General features: G+C 45.9%; 1 protein-coding gene across 1 annotated transcript; it reads left to right on the plus strand.

Annotated features, from left to right (window-relative positions):
* The first annotated feature begins 1,759 nt into the window (after positions 1-1,759).
* On the plus strand, positions 1,760-11,752 carry RRM2 (ribonucleotide reductase regulatory subunit M2). The gene is made up of 10 exons (XM_077488771.1): positions 1,760-1,924; positions 3,355-3,432; positions 4,001-4,147; positions 4,495-4,611; positions 5,305-5,438; positions 5,542-5,636; positions 7,661-7,794; positions 7,890-7,994; positions 10,072-10,185; positions 11,241-11,752. Exons 1-10 carry the CDS (start codon positions 1,838-1,840, stop codon positions 11,391-11,393), a joined length of 1,164 nt encoding a protein of 387 aa, XP_077344897.1. The 5' UTR covers positions 1,760-1,837; the 3' UTR covers positions 11,394-11,752.
* The last annotated feature ends 7,195 nt before the right edge of the window (positions 11,753-18,947 follow it).

Below are 18,947 nucleotides of genomic sequence, written 5' to 3' on the forward strand. Positions count from 1 at the left end.
GGAAGTGAAGCATGACGGCTTCACTGCCCGGTTCCCTACTGCGCGAGTCGCCCTGCGCGTCTCTTATGGTCCCCCGCTGTGTCTCTGGGAACTGTGTTTCCCAGAACACAACGGGGGGCGGGGCGTCTGCGGGGGTTCTGCAGCGGTCTGGCCGGAAGTGTGTGCAAATACCTGGATTATCCAGGTAACTGCACCCCCCTCCCCCCTGAAAGGTGCCAATTGTGGCACCGGAGGGGGGGGGGGGGGAATCAGAATAGCGGAACTTCCCCTTTAGGGTAAAGAACCGCTTTAAAAAAAAAAAATGTATTTAATTTGTAAATAACTTTTCAATGCTTTGTACCATTGCTGACAGCTGAAGTTAAAATAGTTGTGGTAGGTAGCGGTAAGTACAAAAAAAAAAAAAAGGGGGAAGAAAGAAAGAAGAAATGGTAATCAATGCATCCTAACAAAAAAAAAAAAAAAACAGCAGTGATTAAATACCACCAAAAGAAATCTTTGTGTGTGAATAAAAAATAAATATGGGTGCAGTCATGTTACATGATCGCGCAATTATCATTCCAAGTGCGACAGCTGAAATATGGCCTGGGCAGGAAGGGGGTGGAAGTGTCTGGTGTTGAAGTAGTTAATTTTCCAGGACAAGGTCTATGGGCTCAAACCCCCCATAAGTAATGTCTTACGCTGGGCAGTTATTCCTCCTCTAAGCTCCCTGCACATTCTCACCCCCTCACCATCGTTATAGCCGTCATTCCATCCCTCCATCATCCGCTCTCTTGTTACTTTGTTCAAAACTACGCGGGAAACCCGGCTGTTTACTTCCGTGTTGCATAAGGCGGGGCGTGTCCCGCACACACATGACCTCGAACTCCCATACCTGATTGGTGGATTATTGTACATAGCTATTCCGCGCGCCAAATGCCGTCGTATTTGGGGGGTCGCGTGGACAGCTGACACTGAGTCACCTGACCGCTCAAATTCTGGCGGGAGAGCGGTCAGTGCACGAGACTTCAATGTCCGAGCTCCTCCGTTAATAAAACAGTGACACTAATTGTGATGTAGTCCCGCAATACACAGTGGGCGAGCTGTGTGTAGTCCGAGTGTCCATAAACCAGATTATGATACGTGAAATACATTGCACACAGCTGATGACTTGTGCTCGGTATAGGGGTGTCATGGTATGACTGGAATAGAGATGAGCGTCCCCTCCTCATGCAATGGCGGGGAATGTATAGGAGAGGTGTGCAGCCCTGTCGTGGGCACATTTCCCGCCATAACATGAGGCGAGGGATCGGATAATGTCCTCCCTCTATACCGAGCACTGGGTGTGGAAGGCGGTGTATTAGCTCGGAGTGTCTCATAACAGCCGTGTTGTGTAACCTTCTGAGGGGAGGAGGCGCTCACATCCCTGAGGGGGAATCCCTGGCATGGAGCGCACACAGTTATATAACAGAGGGACAGACCGCTCAGGCAGCGCACATGTATGGGGTACATATAATGCCCCTTGTATGTACTGTATGGGGTACATATAATGCCCCTTGTATGTATTATATGGGGTACATCCGGGCCATTGTGTGGAAAGGGCGCGCTTTTCGGATTTGGGTTTGGGACCAGCTCCTACCCCCGTCTCCGCGTCTGATTGGTTGCATTAGAATTCCCTCCATTTGGGGCACGGCTGCGGCCAATCATCGTCTCGCTGTTAGCTCTTGATTGGCTTTCGCGGTCCAGGCGCCAAATGCAAACTGTCTATAAATAGAGAGGCCGGGGGCGAGCAGTACATCTCCTCCTCTGCTCAGTACACAGACCCTGCAGTGCTCCACTCAGCAGTGTTATACCGGTCACGATGCTGTCCATCCGCAAACCACTCGGTGCTGTGAATGAGAACGTGTCCCCAATGAAGAGTCTAAGCCTGGATGACAAGGAGAACACGGTGGGTGTGCAGCCTGGGGTGATGGGGGTTTTGGCGGGTCTCCATTCAGGCTTTGTGCCTGGTCTGATGTATGGAGCATGTCTAGGGAAGACTTCTGACCAGAATACACGACTCTTGGGGTGATGGAGGACAGTCCTCAGTGTTCTCTGCTGGTCAGAATCATATAGAGATTAGACAGGAGCTGTATAGCAAGAGCAATGTGTGGTCTGCAGGGACTGAATTGGCTATAGCATAGGGAATGCTGGGGTGTGTGTGCTGTAGGGGCCTCTGAGGGTGTGCACTGAGCCCCTTGTAGTAAAGGGACTGCTGGGGTGTGTGCAATGCTATGGGGGTGCTATAGGGGCTGCTGAGGGTGTGTGCTAAGCCCCTTGTAAAGGGGGCTGCTGGGGTGTGTGCAATGCTATAGGGGCTGCTGAGGGTGTGTGCTAAGCCCCTTGTAAAGGGGGCTGCTGGGGTGTGTGCAATGCTATGGGGGTGCTATAGGGGCTGCTGAGGGTGTGTGCTAAGCCCCTTGTAAAGGGGGCTGCTGGGGTGTGTGCAATGCTATGGGGGTGTTATAGAGGCCACTGAGGGTGTGTGCTGAGCCCCTTGTAAAGGGACTGCTGGGGTGTGTGCAATGCTATGGGGGTGCTATAGGGGCTGCTGAGGGCGTGTGCTGAGCTCCTTGTAAAAAAGACTGCTGGGGTGTGTGCAATGCTATGGGGGTGTTATAGGGGCCACTGAGGGCGTGTGCTGAGCCCCTTGTAAAGGGACTGCTGGGGTGTGCAATGCTATGGGGGTGCTGTAGGGACTGCTGATGGCATGCACTGAGCCCCTTGTAGTAAAAGGACTGCTGGGTTGCCATACTATAGGAACTGCTAGACTTGCACACAGCCTGTTGTGCTGTAGGTACTGGGCACATGCTTGGGGGTTGGTCACACTTGTGGGGGGAGGTGATGTAACCCCTAAGTTGAGCTGTTATCTGCTCCCCTTTTGTGGCAGTAGTGGGGGGGTGTAAATATGCTGCAACTATGCCCACCACAGCACTCGGTGGGTGATACTGCCCCTACCAACCGCAGGCTATTCATTGAAATGGAGGCACTGTGAAACTGCACTCAACCATGTGATTGGGGGGGGGGGGGGGTTTGTGCAGGCGGCGAGGTGATGCAATGTATTATCTCACTGCTTGTGCTTTAAAGAGTGATCTGAATTTGGATTGTTTTTATCGAGAAAAGCAGCTGTGGGCCTTTAGAGACTGCTGGGTGCAGGGACTAGGCCTTCCTCCTTTGTTATGGGTAAGGGGGGTGGGTGCTACTAGTGTGGGGACTGAGCTTCTGTGATCTTTTCCCTGAATCTTGGGTAGCAATGTCAGGCCGGAATAACCTAATTCTGCAGCTGATATTTGATTTGTTTTCAGTCATTTTAATGAAATTGTGACTTGATGTTTGCAGCCACCTTCTCTGAGCAACACCCGGGTCCTAGCCAGCAAGACTGCCCGCAAGATTTTCCAGGATGCAGAGAATGAACCGGTAAGTTATTTGAGCTGTAGCAGCTACAAGGCAAAGTGTGCATGTCTGCACTGCTAGCAATCTAGCTGTTTCCACCTTCCCTCCATGAGCTCTAAATGCGCTGTGTAATGAATGACTAATAAGGTGGGGGAAGTTGCTTAATGGTGGTTAGTGTAACTTTCTAGGCTGTGCAATTGCTCACTCGCCAACATAATTGGGAATCATTGCTCAACACTGATGGGGCAATTTGCCTCATGTCCTAGTGTTTCCATTCACAATGTGCAAGAGTTGAATGGAATGCCAATCTGCCATTATAGCAGCCTAGTAAGATTTTAGGATTCTGGAAATTCACCAAACACCACTAGTGTTTGGTTATTTTACAACTTGTACAGGGAATGTACTTTCTAATAAACTATATGTCCTGCCCCTTGAAGGCTTAATGGAATGTAGTGCTAAGGATGACCCCCCCCTCCGCATGTTTTAAGTGATCCTTTGTTAGCTTTAGGAGAAAGGTATGAGTCTTTGCATTTTAACTCAAGGCTTTAAAATGAATGTTGCAGCAGTCGTGATGAACTGACTTTCTTTTTAGGTGAAGCCTAAGGAGCAAACCCCAAATATTCAAGATGAACCGCTATTGAGGGACAACCCCCACCGCTTTGTCATCTTCCCCATCCAGTACCATGATATCTGGCAGATGTACAAGAAAGCAGAAGCCTCATTCTGGACTGCAGAAGAGGTAAGTGAACTCTGCAGCCGTCACATTTTGTATCTGCACCTGAAATATCACAAGTCACAAAACTGACTAGACATTTTCTAGAGCAATCCAAAAGAAACTAGACTATACATGGATATTTGCTCAGTATGGCTGCTTTAAGGAAGCAATCTGGCTGCTCTTGACACTCCAATTTGTTAGGTCTCCTAATTTTGGCCTCTTGGCTAAGACTCCTATTGGTCAAATTTGCTTCAGTCTGTTGTAGCAAGATAAGCTATAGTTGTATAGTCAGGTTGACATAACGCAAGTCCATCTATTGGTATGTTGGTTTTGCATGGTTACATTTTTTTATTTTATTTTTTCTATTGTAGGTTGACCTCTCAAAAGACCACCTACACTGGGAATCGCTGAAAGAGGAAGAGAGGTGGTTTATTTCACATGTGTTGGCTTTCTTTGCTGCTAGTGATGGAATTGTAAACGAGAACTTGGTAAGCACACCTACATGGGTCAATATTAAGTGTGATAATGGAGATTGATGAAACTGGTGGATAAGCCTCACTGTGTTCAAAGTATTCAACATTCTAGTAATGGGCACATAGCCAGTGCATAAAATGTGACGCTCATACTTCAGTGGCCTATAATCTAGGGTTGCGCCAATACTGGTATCTGCCAATGCTGAGCATTTGCCAGAGTACTTGTAATTGTGCAAAAGATCCTATACATTTTGCAGTGGAATTTGACGCCCTACAAAACTTTTTTTTTTTTTTTTTTTTTTTTTTTTTTTTTTTTTTTTTTTCTACCACTCGGGTGTGAACCCAGGCTTGTCATAGTGACCTCAGCATGGGCTCACAGGAATTGCACTGCATGTGATTCTTTACAGTGCTGGTTGAGCCCATTTTGTATGGACTCAAATCGCACTGCAAAGGTATCGGTACTCTATTTATACTCGCTGCTAAAATATTGGTGCAGCCCTACCTCATATGGGTGTGATTAGACCACATTGAAGATGTTAGATCAGCTAATCCCTTACTGGCAGCCTTCCTGGCCTCAACACATGGAATCTAGCACTTACAGCAATGTACACAAATTCTTAATGCCATGTACTTAATCTGTGGTTGGCTCCTTGGGTAGAATAAATGCACCATAGATTTACACTTTTTTTTTTTTTTTTATGCAAATAGGTGGAGCGGTTCAGTAAAGAAGTACAAGTCACAGAAGCACGCTGTTTCTATGGTTTCCAAGTTGCAATGGAAAACATTCATTCAGAGATGTACAGTCTTCTTATTGATACATACATTAAAGATCCCAAAGAGAGGTAAGACTTTACTAGCCTGGATGCAGACCCATGTATTTTTTTTTTTTTTTTTGAGAATATATATGTAAATACCACAGGCTGTTAAAGTTTTTTTTAATTTTAGAGAGTTCCTGTTCAATGCAATTGAAACTCTGCCTTGTGTGAAAAAGAAGGCGGAATGGGCACTCCGCTGGATTAGTGACAAAAATGCAACCTTTGGTAAGTACTAAAAGCTTGAATCCTATAGCTCAAATATAGCCAGCTTGGTTTGTCTGGTAGTTTATTTCATGTATCATTTAGAAATCTTTCTTGTGTGGAGGGATGGGGGGAGTTTGGTACAGTGGGAAGGGGTTAGATACACCTTCCTGTCCTCGCCTGACGCAGCCACTAATCTTAAGCTCCAGCTACGACAGGTCTCCCAACTACATACGGAACAGGCCAAGCAGCGCATCTTTTTCTGTAGGCAAAGGGTATTTGAATATGGAGAAAGATCGGGCAGACTACTCGCTTACCTCGCTCACTTAGATTCCCGTCCCCCGGTCGTGGTGTCGCTGCTGGACACCCAGGGGAATGGTATTGCGGAGGAGTTTGCGAGATTTTATCGAGCACTCTATGCCACTCGGGTCACTCCTACTCCCCAAGACACCAGAGACTACCTGGCGAGAATTACATTTCCCAAACTGACAGACGCCCAACGTGACCTTTTAGAGGCCCCCATTACTGAGGAGGATATTTCCGAGGCAATTTCCTCTCTGGCCACTTCTAAAGCACCAGGACTGGACGGTCTGCCGCTAGAATTTTATGCCACCTACTCTGAAATTTTGACCCCTAAACTCCATGACTTATATGAGTCCATATTTGACACGGGAATCCTACCCCCTCCATGAGGGACACACAAATAGTTGTGATTCCCAAGCCAGGGAAGGACCCACACTATCCGGAATCATATAGACCTATCTCTCTACTACAGGTTGACATTAAAATACTGGCTAAGATTCTTGCCTCCCGCCTTAATCAGGTTATCCTCACTGATCCACCCTGACCAGACTGGCTTTATGCCAGGAAAAAACACCGCCATGAATATCCGCCGCTTACTTATGAACATCCAGGGATCCCATGATGAAGTCGGCTCGCGGGTCGTGGTGGCTTTGGATGCTGCCAAGGCCTTCGACTCCGTGGAGTGGAACTACCTGTGGGAATGCCTCATGGGATTTGGACTTGGCCCCAACTTTATCCGCTGGGTCCAACTCCTGTATCAATCCCCGAGGGCCAAGGTGTTTGTGAACGGCTGGCTCTCTGAGCAGTTCCCGCTGGAGGGACCCGGCAAGGCTGCCCCCTTTCCCCCATGTTGTATGCGTTGGCTGTGGAGCCACTGGCTATTATGGTTCGCGCAGACGCCAGAATTCGTGGCCTTAGGATAGGAAATCTGGAGGAAAAGATCGGGATGTATGCCGATGATACACTCCTATACTTAGCCGACTCGGGTCCCTCCCTTCTTGCAGCCCTCCACACCATAGACTGTATCGGTAGTCATTCGGGTCTGAGCATTAACTGGTCCAAATCCCAGATCCTTCCGCTTGATCATTTCCCCCCTGTACCCACGTCCCCTCCTCTAGATCTCCCTAGGGTTTCCGCGCTCAAGTATTTGGGAGTGCAGGTCACTAGATCGCTGGCAGACTATGTACCCCTAAACATTGAACCCCTTTACGCCCTGATCAAGGCCAAGACACAAACCTGGGCCAGACTACCTCTGGGCGTTATGGGACGCATCAATCTGGTCAAAATGATACTTCTGCCCAAGATACTTTGGTGTGGCATGCACCTCTGTATATACCACAAATTTTTCAAGATACACCTTCCTGTCCTAATGACCACTGACACCCCCTATTTGTGTATCTGACAACCTGGCTGGCATTGGTTCCTTTTTAAACATTGACATGCTTTGGGGCAGGAATAATTGGTAATGATAAATGGAAGCCAGTCCCGGCTATCTGTAGCCCTGGATTGGCTTGTCTTAGCTTGGTGGTTGTGCTTTGAGCATGCACTCTGCACATAAGCAGCCACTCGGCAATAGATGTGTAGGCATTGGAGAACTAAGAACAATTGTATCCCACTTGGGGTGTACCAGTACTTGGTTTATACCAGATATGTGCTGATTCTTCATGTCACTATTTAACTGTACCCCCCCCCCCCCCCCAGCATACGCTTGTATAATTTGTGCTAACTGGCAAATCTCTGTGTAGGTGAGCGTGTGGTTGCATTTGCTGCTGTGGAGGGAATCTTTTTCTCTGGGTCCTTTGCAGCCATCTTCTGGCTGAAGAAACGTGGATTGATGCCTGGTCTGACGTTTTCAAATGAACTCATCAGCAGAGATGAGGTAAGACCATCCTTCCCTTCATAAAAGTTGGTGTGTGTGGGGTGTCTGGGATTTTATTTTTACACTTTGTAATTTGATGTCTGGAACTCTTGCAGGGTTTGCACACAGACTTTGCATGTCTTATGTTCAAACACCTTGTGCACAAGCCATCAGAAGACCGTGTTCGAGAGCTGATCGCTGATGCAGTCACAATTGAGCAGGTATGTAATGTTTGACTTCTAAAATGCATGTCTTTTGGGTGCCACTTGTCCTATGCAGGGATGAGCCTTACATTTTAACCACTTAAGGACCAAGCCTCTTTCTGAGATTTGTTTAAAAGTTAAATTGTGTGTGGGGGGGGGGGGGGGGGGTTCTTTTGAGAAATGGAAGGGGGAGCACCCACAGTGCCTCACATCGATATATGTCGGGCAAACAAGATGCCAAATGGGTATCAACGGGTCTGACTTTAAGGCATGGAAAGAAATAAAGTAACAATAGTTAATGGAACATACAATCATAAAATTATACTTTGTACATTGAGCCCTTGTGCGTCGCATCTATGCATTTGACCATAAAGGCTTCCTCAGGACACAAAGGTTCAAAGACGTAGCAAGAGGGCATAATCTCTATCTGAAATGAGATCTGTTAGAGTTTAAATTCAAAAAGCATATATACAGACTTTACTTTGCATGTCACGTTAAAAAAAACACTTAAATATGACATGCAGTGTAAAGTCTTTTCTGTGTCCTGAGGAAGCCTTTAGAGCGCAAAACGTAAACACAATGCACAAGGGCTCAATGTACAAATTGTACATTTTTATAATTTTTTTTTGAACACTGTTTTATATTGTGTATTTTCAACTAAACTATTTGTTTCCATGCCTTAAGTCTGACCTGTTGATACCCATTTGGTATCTTTGTTTTTCCCTTAGGTTTTTCTTTTCGCACTGTATTTGTGCAGTCTTAAGTCTTCTTTTTTCACAAAAAAAGTTACACTGATTAAATTGATACTAAACATGTCACGCTTCAATTGTGCCTGCTCAGGGAATGGCAACAAACTTTTTACACTTAATCTCCATAGGTGATGTTTAAAAAAAAAAAAAAAAAAATTCTACAGGTTGCATGTTTTGGGTTGGCGGTCTAGGGGTAGAATTGCTCTCGCTCTACAGATTGCAGCAATACCTCACGTGTGGTTTGATCACTGTCTTCATATGCGGGTGCTACTCGCGTATGTTTGCTTCTGCATGCGAGCTCGGCAGGACGGGGTGCATTTACTTGTTTTTTTTTTTTTTTGTTTGTTTTTTAAACCTGTCCTTTGTTCTATTTCAAAGGATGTTTACATGCCTTGTAATAGGAATAAAGCATGACAGGACCCCTTAAACATGAGATCTGGGGTCAAAAAGACCCCAGATCTCATCTACACCAAAAAAAAATTGTAATTTAAAAAGCCCTTTAAGAGTTTTGCCGTAGCTTCAACCCTTCAATGAAGTGGAGACTGGGGGGGGCATCTTCCCCCTCACACCTCCATGTCAGGCTAGGGAAAGTATCTAATTGCCTCTCCCACCACCCATAAGTGATCTTGCAGCAAGTTTGCCTCAGACCACTTATCTTGATGCAGCCTGGGGTAGCTGCTGCCATAACACTTCGCTTCAAAGTACTGATGTATAACGGTGGGTGGTCCAGAAGTGGTTAAGGGCTTGATCTTGCATACAGCTGCCCCTCTGAAAATTGGTCTGCAGTATCGCTTTTCAGAAGCATTTGACATGTGGAGCAATATGTTGCTTTGCTATCTGTCTTAACCCTGAAAATGCCAACCCAATGTATATAGGTGTGGCATTGTTCACTTGCATAAATTGCTTTTGGCAACCGTACCACCCTCAAAATGCAAATTCTATAGCTGCATGTGAACAGTACTATGGCAGCTGAATTTTTTATTTTGTGGGCGTCTGCTCACAACTTGAAATATCTCTGCCTTTCTGAAGCTTCCTTTCCTGGCAAACTCTCTCGAGCTGTGTCGTAAGACTAGGCTTTTTTTTTTTTTTTTTTTTTTTTTTTTTTTTTTTGGCAGACAAAGTGGGCTGTAATGAGGTATTTGCTGACAGGGAGAATGTTTTGACTGTCCAAAGTTAAAACCAGGGCAGAAGATTTAATAGCTCGAAAGTTCAAAAATTACAAGGTCTGCTTTAAAGCACAACTTGCCCTCTGGGTGGAGTTCTGCTATAATCTTACACAACTATATGACTTGTCTTTCTCAAAGTGTTGAACTGGGACTATAAACCTTCCCTTTTTTATTATCTAGGAATTCTTGACTGATGCACTGCCTGTAAAACTGATCGGCATGAATGGTGACCTGATGAAGCAATATATTGAGTTTGTGGCAGATCGTCTCTTGTTGGAGCTGGGCTTTGGCAAGGTAACTGCACATAAAATGATCAGTAACTTCAAATAACATTGCATCTAGCATTCTACTAAACTCACAAACCTTGCATGATGGATTCCAAAAACAGGTGCTGTTTTTAATCAACTAGGCAGCAAATTGAAGACCCTTTGAACAGGGCATCCTCAGATTTGCACTAAAATTATAACTAAAGCCAAAACCCTTAGTTTTGGTTAGTGGGGAGGGATTAGAATGTCAGTCCTACTGCTGGCTGTGCCCTTGTTGGGGAGATTCACCCTGTTTACGGTTTTCAGTGCCAGTAATCCCACATTTTGGGCTGAAATCAGAACAGCAAAAGACAGGATATTTTATGACAGAATACTAGTTCTGGTGACACCCTGGGTGGTTCCCTTGCTTGAGAGGGATTTCTTCTGTCAAAACTGAAAAGGGGGAATTCCCCTGCTACAGATTGCAAAAAACTTAACAGCAGTTAGAACACTCAATTTCTCCAATGGGTAAAGTGTTGCCACTTAAAACTTACAGATGGAATATAACTGGATATTTAAATTGTAGAACTCTGGATTGTAATTTGTTGGTTCTACAATGGTGGGGGCTTGTTACAAATTTATGAATCTAATCGGTTTTAATGGCTAGATTAAAATGCCAGACCCTTTCCCCCATTCTGGGGATCTAATTTAAGTTGTCTCCACAAATTCTCAGCACACTTGCAGCTAGCGTGCAGAAACCAGATGGACCCTCATGTTAAATAGGATTTAATTTGCAAATGTATGCGTAGGGTGCTGTAGCTACATCAAATCAAGGCTTCTCTGTACTGCAGTCCTAACTAACTTTCAGAGTCCCCCAAGTTTGTGCAGATTATGGTCATGGTGATCAGGTGTGCCTGGAGGGAACCCACGCAAAGGCACTGGGATATACAGGACATCCCAGCAAGGGCACAATGGCTGCTGAAAGCATCCAATTCAACCAACTGCACAAAGTGGCAACCTCCCCAACCTATACCCAGCTTTTGCAGTAAGGTGCACATGCCACATTTTTAATGTCTGAGACCTGACTCATTTATTTTTTTCTAGATTTTCAGAGCAGAAAATCCTTTTGACTTCATGGAGAACATTTCTCTGGAAGGGAAGACTAATTTCTTTGAGAAGAAAGTTGGAGAATATCAGAAGATGGGAGTCATGTCCAAGACATCAGACCATAAATTCACTCTAGATGCTGACTTCTAAATGAACTGTTAATTCTTGACTACCTTGGGACACTTTCAGTATGCAGGTTCTAAACTGTAAAGTGAATTGAAAAGTTACAGTATGGAACTATAAGCTATTGGCATTATCTCATCAGATGTGGTGTCATATCCCTTCTGACAGATCTACTATAGTGTGTTTGGCACATGCTAGTTTACAGTAGGAGCATGAAACACTCATGGGTACAAACTTGTACAGCTTGGGGTATTTTTAAAGGGTGCTGTGTACTCTGCAGGGGAATGACTGCCTGTTGGCAGTGTTTTGTTTTGTAAATTTTTTTTAATGTATTTTAAAGTCGAACTGTGGCACTTTAATAAAAGTCGTTTTTAAAAAAAAAAAAACTGGTGTGTAGTTAAGTTGGTAAATTCTACAGCGGATTAAAGGGCTCCTGAGGTGTCCAATCAGGTGAAGAAAATCTGTTTACACACCCATAAGCTAACTTCTGTTCTGTTAATGCTTTTCGTTGTGTTAGAGCTGACTTCTGGACTGCCCCTGCAATAGAATTGCTGCTAGTTTCAGTTGACAGGAAGCATCCACTTTGATGCTGGTAGAACTCTGCTGTGACTGGTTTCTTTAATTCTGACTAAGGGTTTCAGGTTTGTGTGTGTGTGTGTTTTCTCATAGGCAATCTGATTCTGGAAAACATTCTAACTCTTGGTATAAGCCTTTCCAAATTTTTTTTTTCTTTTCTTTTTTTTGAGGAAGGCATGGGAGTTGCATTTCCATGCTGGCCTTCAGGACCACACCAGAGGGCAATTCCATATAACATCCCTGGCTTCTAAACTGGTGATGTACCTTTGTCAATCTGAGTCTCTAGGCCTTGGACCATTCTGTGGAAGTGGGACATTGGGGGGGGGGGGGGGGGGGGGCATTGCATCCATGGTCCTTGGTTACAAGGTGGTGCAGGCATTGGTCTTTTTCTTGGTTGGCCTGTATCTCTGGTTGAAAGGTGGCTTATATTGCTGTATTCAAACAAAATAAATTATACCTAAAGAATGTGTACTGGAAATTAAGTAGCGCTCAATAACAAAGTGATCTAAATAAAAATAAACAGGACATGACGCCACATGATATGCTATATAAAGTCCATCAATAAAGTGCAAGAAAACAAGTGAGTATTCATTCAATCTTCCATTCCCAATTAAACTCACCAGGTGATGTTGCCTCCCATTCATCTTTGGCAAGAGAGCAGATAGACCCCCCCCCCCCCCCCCCCCACCTAGGTCAGTAACACAATTACTTCCAACCCAACCAGGCATATCCATATGTGAAATATAAAAGCGCTCCACATAGCGTGATACTGTGAAGTGCGGTTGTGAAATATTTTCATGTTTTAAAACTTGGTGCCAGCAAAACAACTTGTGATGGTGCACTACAGTTGTGGCAGATCCAAAGTGTGCCTCAACTCTCACCCACTCTGATCACCATTCGTTGGGAAGGTATACAAGTCTTGAGCAGTCTAACATCCACTCCAACTAGTTGGGACCTGCTCCAACCGTTTCCAAACCACTCCGATCGGTACCGTGTGGATCGGTAAAAAAATAAATCTGTTTGTGTGAAAGCTATAGTGTACAAACTATGGTGGGTGTGTATTAGAATTTATACAGCTATAGACAATATGCTAGTAATGGCTGATAGTGTGGCAGGCACTGTAGTGCTAACACACTAATGAGGGATAATGTACTTATCACACTGGCTGGGAAGGGGTTAACTGTGCCTGGCAAGTATAACCATTTGACCTCTAGAAGGCTTTGGTGTCTGGACATGTCTAGCTAATGTCCAAGTGAAGCTTCTGGCCGCTCACATGGCGTCAGTTCTGAATGCAGGCGGGGAGGGAAAGGATGCAGCCAGTGCTTATTTCTGGTATCGGACTGGCACAGCGGTGTGCCAGGACCACAAGAGACATCCACGCTGAATGCTGCAGGCTCTGCAATGGAGGAGGCAGGAGTGACTGCGGCTCCTAAGATAGGAAGGCATTGGCATAGTCTAAGTCAGGCATGTCTAAAGTCCAGCCTGACTGGTTATTTGGACATGCGTATCTTTTGTGGCCCCCGAGGATCTCCGGGGGCCACCAAAGATGTATATGCTTCGGAAGGGACAGGGAGGAGGCAGGACCGAGCGCCATACATAGGAGAATTTCCTGTTTACGGGCGGCCTCTAATAGGAAGTCAGTCTCTGGCACTGCCATTGGACGACTGTTCTGTCCATCAAAGGAGGCTGGACTTTCTTTTAACCATTTGCTTACTGGGCACTTAAACACCCTTCCTGACCAGACCAATTTTCAGCTTTTGGTGCTCTCACACTTTGAATGACAATTACTCAGTCATGCAACACTGTACCCAAATGAATTTTGTGTCCTTTTTTCCCACAAATGGAGCTTTCTTTTGGTGGTATTTGATCACCTCTGGGGTTTTTATTTTTTGCGCTATAAATGAAAAAAGACGCATATTTCTTTGTTTCTGTGATAAAATTTTGCAAATTATAATTTTTTTTTTTTAATTTTGGCCACAATTTATACTGCTACATATCTTTGGTAAAAATGACCCAAATTAGTGGACATTATTTGGTCTTTGTGAAAGTTAGAGAGTCTACAAGCTGTGGTGCGAAGCGCACAAAATTGATCACACCTGATGTACTGGTGGCCGATCTCATTTCTTGCGACCCGAACAAGTCAGGAAAGTACAAATACCCCCCAAATGACCCCTTTTTTGAAAGTAGACATTCCAAGGTATTTACTAAGATGCATGGTGAGGTTTTTGATGTTGTCATCTTTTTCCCATAATTCTTTGCAAAATGAAGATTTTTTTTATTTATTTTTTTCTCACAAGATTTTCAATGTAATAGGTTATTTCTCTCACATGGCATGTGTATACCACAAATGACACCCCAAAATACGTTCTGCTACTCCTGAGTATTACGATACCAAATGTGTGAGACTTTTACACAGCCTGGCCACATACAGAGGCCCAATATTGAAATGGCACCATCAGGCGTTCTAGGAGCATATATTGCACATCTTATTTCTCAACCACCTATTACAGTTTTGAAGGCCCTGGAGCACCAGGACAATGGAAAGCTAACACCCCAACGTATAATCTATGAGGCATATTGAGTCGTTTGAATGGTTCATTTTTTTCCAGAAGTTTTGGGAAAATGTGGAAAAAAATAAACGCTTTTTTTTTTTTTTTTTTTTACGCAAAGTTGTCCATTTAAGATATTTCCAACACATAGCATGTACATAGCAAAAATGACACCCCAAAATACGTTCTACTACTCCTGAGTATGGCAATACCAAATATGTGAGACTTTTACACAGCCTGGCCACAGAGGCCCAATATTGAAATAGCACCATCAGGCGTTCTAGGAGCATAAATTACACATCTTATTTCTCAACCACCTATTACAGTTTTGAAGGCCCTGGAGCACCAGGACAATGGAAAGCTAACACCCCAACGTATAATCTATGAGGCATATTGAGTCGTTTGAATGGTTCATTTTTTTTCCAGAAGTTTTGGGAAAATGTGGAAAAAAAATAAACGCATTTTTTTTTTTTACGCAAAGTTGTCCATTTATAAGATATTTCCAACACATAGCATGTACATAGCAAAAATGACACCCCAAAATACGTTCTGCTACTCCTGAGTATGGCAATACCAAATATGTGACACTTTTACACAGCTTGGCCACATATAGAGGCCCAACATGCAAGGAACACCATCAGGTGTTCCAGGGACACATAGCATATACATACCAAGAATTACACCCCAAAATACATTCTGCTGAGAAAAGAGTAAACAAAAGATTACCTGTGGTTTTAGCAGCGCAGTTGTCCACAGGATGATAGCACTGGTCCAGGCAGCAGGCAGGGACTTGGTCAGCAAAAGTGAACACAATTTTCCAGGCAACAGGCAGGTATACTGTCCATAGTCAAAATTGGCAGCAGGCAGGGATACTGTCCATATACAGTCCAAGGTCAGTGCAGGCAGAGATCGTCAGCATTGCCAAAATATTGGTCCTGGTAGTAGGCAGGAACATGGTCCATCCATGTGGTGTGGTCAGTTCATGCGACAGGCAGAGGCATGATGGTATAGGTTCTACAGGCAGCAGGCAGAAGTAGGGCCTTGTTCAGGACAGAATGGGGATAGGGGTAGAGGCTTCTCCCACCCAAATCTCTGAAGTCTCCAGACCCTAATCTAGGAATGAGAAAAGGAAATTGTCTTCTTCATCCAAAAAAACTATTCTGGAGCCCCTCACATATGTGAGACCCCTGTTATGAATCCCACTAGTCCACAGAGGGTACAAGATCAGTCCAAGAGGCAGGCAAAAGGCATGGTCAAACAGTCCAGGGTCAGTTCCAGATCAGGCAGAGGTATGTACAGAATCAGTAGGCAGAAGCGTGGTCGAATAACAGTCCAGGGTCAGTTCCAGATCAGGCAGAGGCATAAACAGAATCAGTAGGCAGAAGCGTGGTCGAATAACAAGCCAGGGTCAGTTACAGAGCAAGCAGAGGCATAAGGGGTTTGAAGGTAAATGGCAGGAAGTGAGGGTTATGGTTACCATACTTCACTAATAATTCACTGAAGTATGGTAACGGCGGAAGCAGTCACCTATGCAGAGGCCTGGTTGGGAAGGGCATTGGGCACAATGATAAGTGGTGTCTCTTCTCACTCCTCGTTTGCTGCACACCCGACATTTTTTCTGATGTCTTCGGCCTGTTGGTCTGGGAGGGATTTTATCAGGAAAGTGGCGTTCAGAGAGTCTGCTAATTACATCGGATCGAATGTTTTGTGGTGGGCCGTTGGGGTATATAAGGGCAGTGGTGATTTCCTCCTGGTAGCCAAGGAAGGGTACGGGTCTTTCTGTGGATTTACGATAAATTACATATGTGTTGTATATGGCCAAATTAAAGAAATAAATTGAAATTTTTTTTATACCGCTTGTATGTTCTTCTCGTGGCAAGATAGGGTTCGAGCATCTGGTCGTTCAAGTCGACACCCCCCATGAACATGTTGTACTCATGGATACAAGTGGGTTTTTGTATTGGGCCATCCCTCCTGGTGATCTCAACAAAAGTGGTGTTGTGGATCGAAGAAAGCATGTAGACATCCCTTCTGTCCCTCCACTTCACAGCCAAAATTTCCTAGTTCCGTAAACTCGCCGCTTCGCCTTTTCTTAGCCTTTTGTTGACGAGGCTTTGAGGAAAGCCCTTCCGGTTCGTTCTTACGGTGCCACATGCTGGAGTTTGCTTTCTATGGAGGTTGCGGAACAGGGGTAAACTGGTATAAAAATTGTCCACATACAGATGGTAGCCTTTCTCAAGGAGTGGGTTTATGAGTTCCCAAACAACTTTCCCACTCGATCCGATGTATTCGGGGCAATTAGGGGGATGTAGCTGGGTGTCCTTCCCTTCGTATACCATGAAGGAATATGTATACCCTGTGGCTCGATCACACAATTTATACATTTTCACCCCATAGCGGGCCCTTTTGGAGGGAATAAATTGCTTTAGGCCCAGCCTGCCAGAAAATTTTATCAGGGACTCATCCACACATATGTGTTGGTCTGGGGTAAACAACTGGGGGAAAATCTGAGAAAAATAATTTATTAGCGGCCGAATTTTGTAAAGTTTATCAAAATTTGGGTCATTCCGGGGAAGGCACTGGCTATTGTCGTTAAAGTGTAGGAATCTCATTATCGTTAGATATCTGGTCCGAGACATTATTGAGGAAAAGATGGGCATGTGATAGATGGGACGGGATGACCAATATGCACATATTTCATTTTTATTGTTTAGTCCCATACAAAATGTGAGGCCCAAAAATTTTTTAAACTCCTCCACTGTTAGGGCTCTCCACTTGTAGGGACGGGCATAAGAGGACGTTGGGTTGCTTTCAATAAATTGTTGGGCATATAGGTTGGACTGGACCACAATGGATTCAAGCATGTCCTCTGTAAAAATTAGGTGGAAAAAGTCCATCAGGGAAAAATTGTGTGTGTCCACCTGGACTCCTTTGGTTGGCAGTGAAAGGGGGAACGTTAGCTTCTCCTGAGTTAGGAGGAAGCCACAAGGGGTTCTGGAGGGAATAGGGAAGGCTGGCATGGGACCTAACCCTTTGGGGCCGAGTTGACACTCCACTTGTACGTGGCCTTTGCCGAGGTACTGTGGTGCCGGTGGATGGCACTGGGTTGCCGGTGGATGGCTCTGCGGTGCTGGTGGATGGTACCGCCTCCTCACCAGTGCGCCTTCGTCTGACCGGCGGACTATCATCTTCCTCCTCTGAGGCTGTCATGGTACAGCTGCTGAGGACAGGCTCGTAGTCCACGTCAGAGTCACAATCTGAATATGAGGAGGAATCCGAAGCGGAAACCTCCCCGTTGCTCTCGTCGGCTGCAAGAATATCATATGCCTCCTCAGCTGAATACAATCTTTGTGACATTTTTATTGGTCACAAATGGCACTGACAGGTGACGCTGATCTGGCAGATGACACTGACAGGTGACGCTGATTTGGCAGATGACACTGACAGGTGACACTGATGTGGCAGGTGACACTGACAGGTGACGCTGATCACAGGTGACACTGACGTGGCAGGTGGCACTGACAACACGTGGCACTGACGACACGTGGCACTGGAGGCAGATGGCACTGGAGGCAGATGGGGCTGACAGATGGGGCTGACAGATGTCGCTGGCAGATGTCGCTGACAGATGTCGCTGGCAGATGGCACTGGGGCTGGCACTGGCAGATGGTGCTGGCTATTTGCTCTGGCAAATGGGGCTGGCAGATGGCACTGCGGCTGGCAGATGGCGCTGCAGGTGGCACTGGCGCTGGCAGGTGGCACTGGCGGCACTGGCACTGATGGCACTGGGGCTGACGGCACTGGGGCTGAAGGATGGCGCTGTCAGGTGGCACTGGCAGGTGGCACATGGCACTGGCGGCACTGGGGCTGACGGCACTGGGGCTGACGGCACTGGGGTTGACGGATGGCGCTGGCAGGTGGCACTGGCGGCACTGGCGCTGACGGCACTGGGGCTGACGGATGGCACTGTCGCTGGCAGGTGGTACTGGCGGCACTGGCAGATGGCACTGGGCTGACAATTGGCACTGGGGCTGACACTGTAACAATGTTTCAACTCACAGATCCTCTCTCTCCTCACACGCTGTCTCTGTGTGAGGAGGGAGAGACACGGCAATGGGAGATGATTGGCCGTTCACGGCGATCTGTATTTGCCTGTCTCCGGGAGACACGGCGAATACAAAACTTCCGCGATGCGCGCCCCCGGCGGCGCGCATTGCGGAAGTAAATACAAGGCCGTCCAGGGACGGCCAGGCGAAGGAACCCGCCTGCTCTACGGCCGTCATTCGGCTATAGGGCGGGCGGGAGGTGGTTAAAGAGGCCGCCGTGTAAACAGGAGATTCTCCTTTGGCGCTCGTCAGTGCATTCCTAGCAATGGTGCTGCGTTCCTGGCAATGGTGAGGCATTCCTGGCTATGAAGAGTGCGTTCCTGGCAATGGTGAGGCTACATTCATGGCAA

The sequence above is a fragment of the Lithobates pipiens genome, unplaced genomic scaffold (assembly GCF_037356315.1).
Source record: "Lithobates pipiens isolate NorthernLeopardFrog02 unplaced genomic scaffold, aLitPip1_a1.2 Scaffold_18, whole genome shotgun sequence".
Lineage (NCBI taxonomy): Eukaryota > Metazoa > Chordata > Amphibia > Anura > Ranidae > Lithobates > Lithobates pipiens.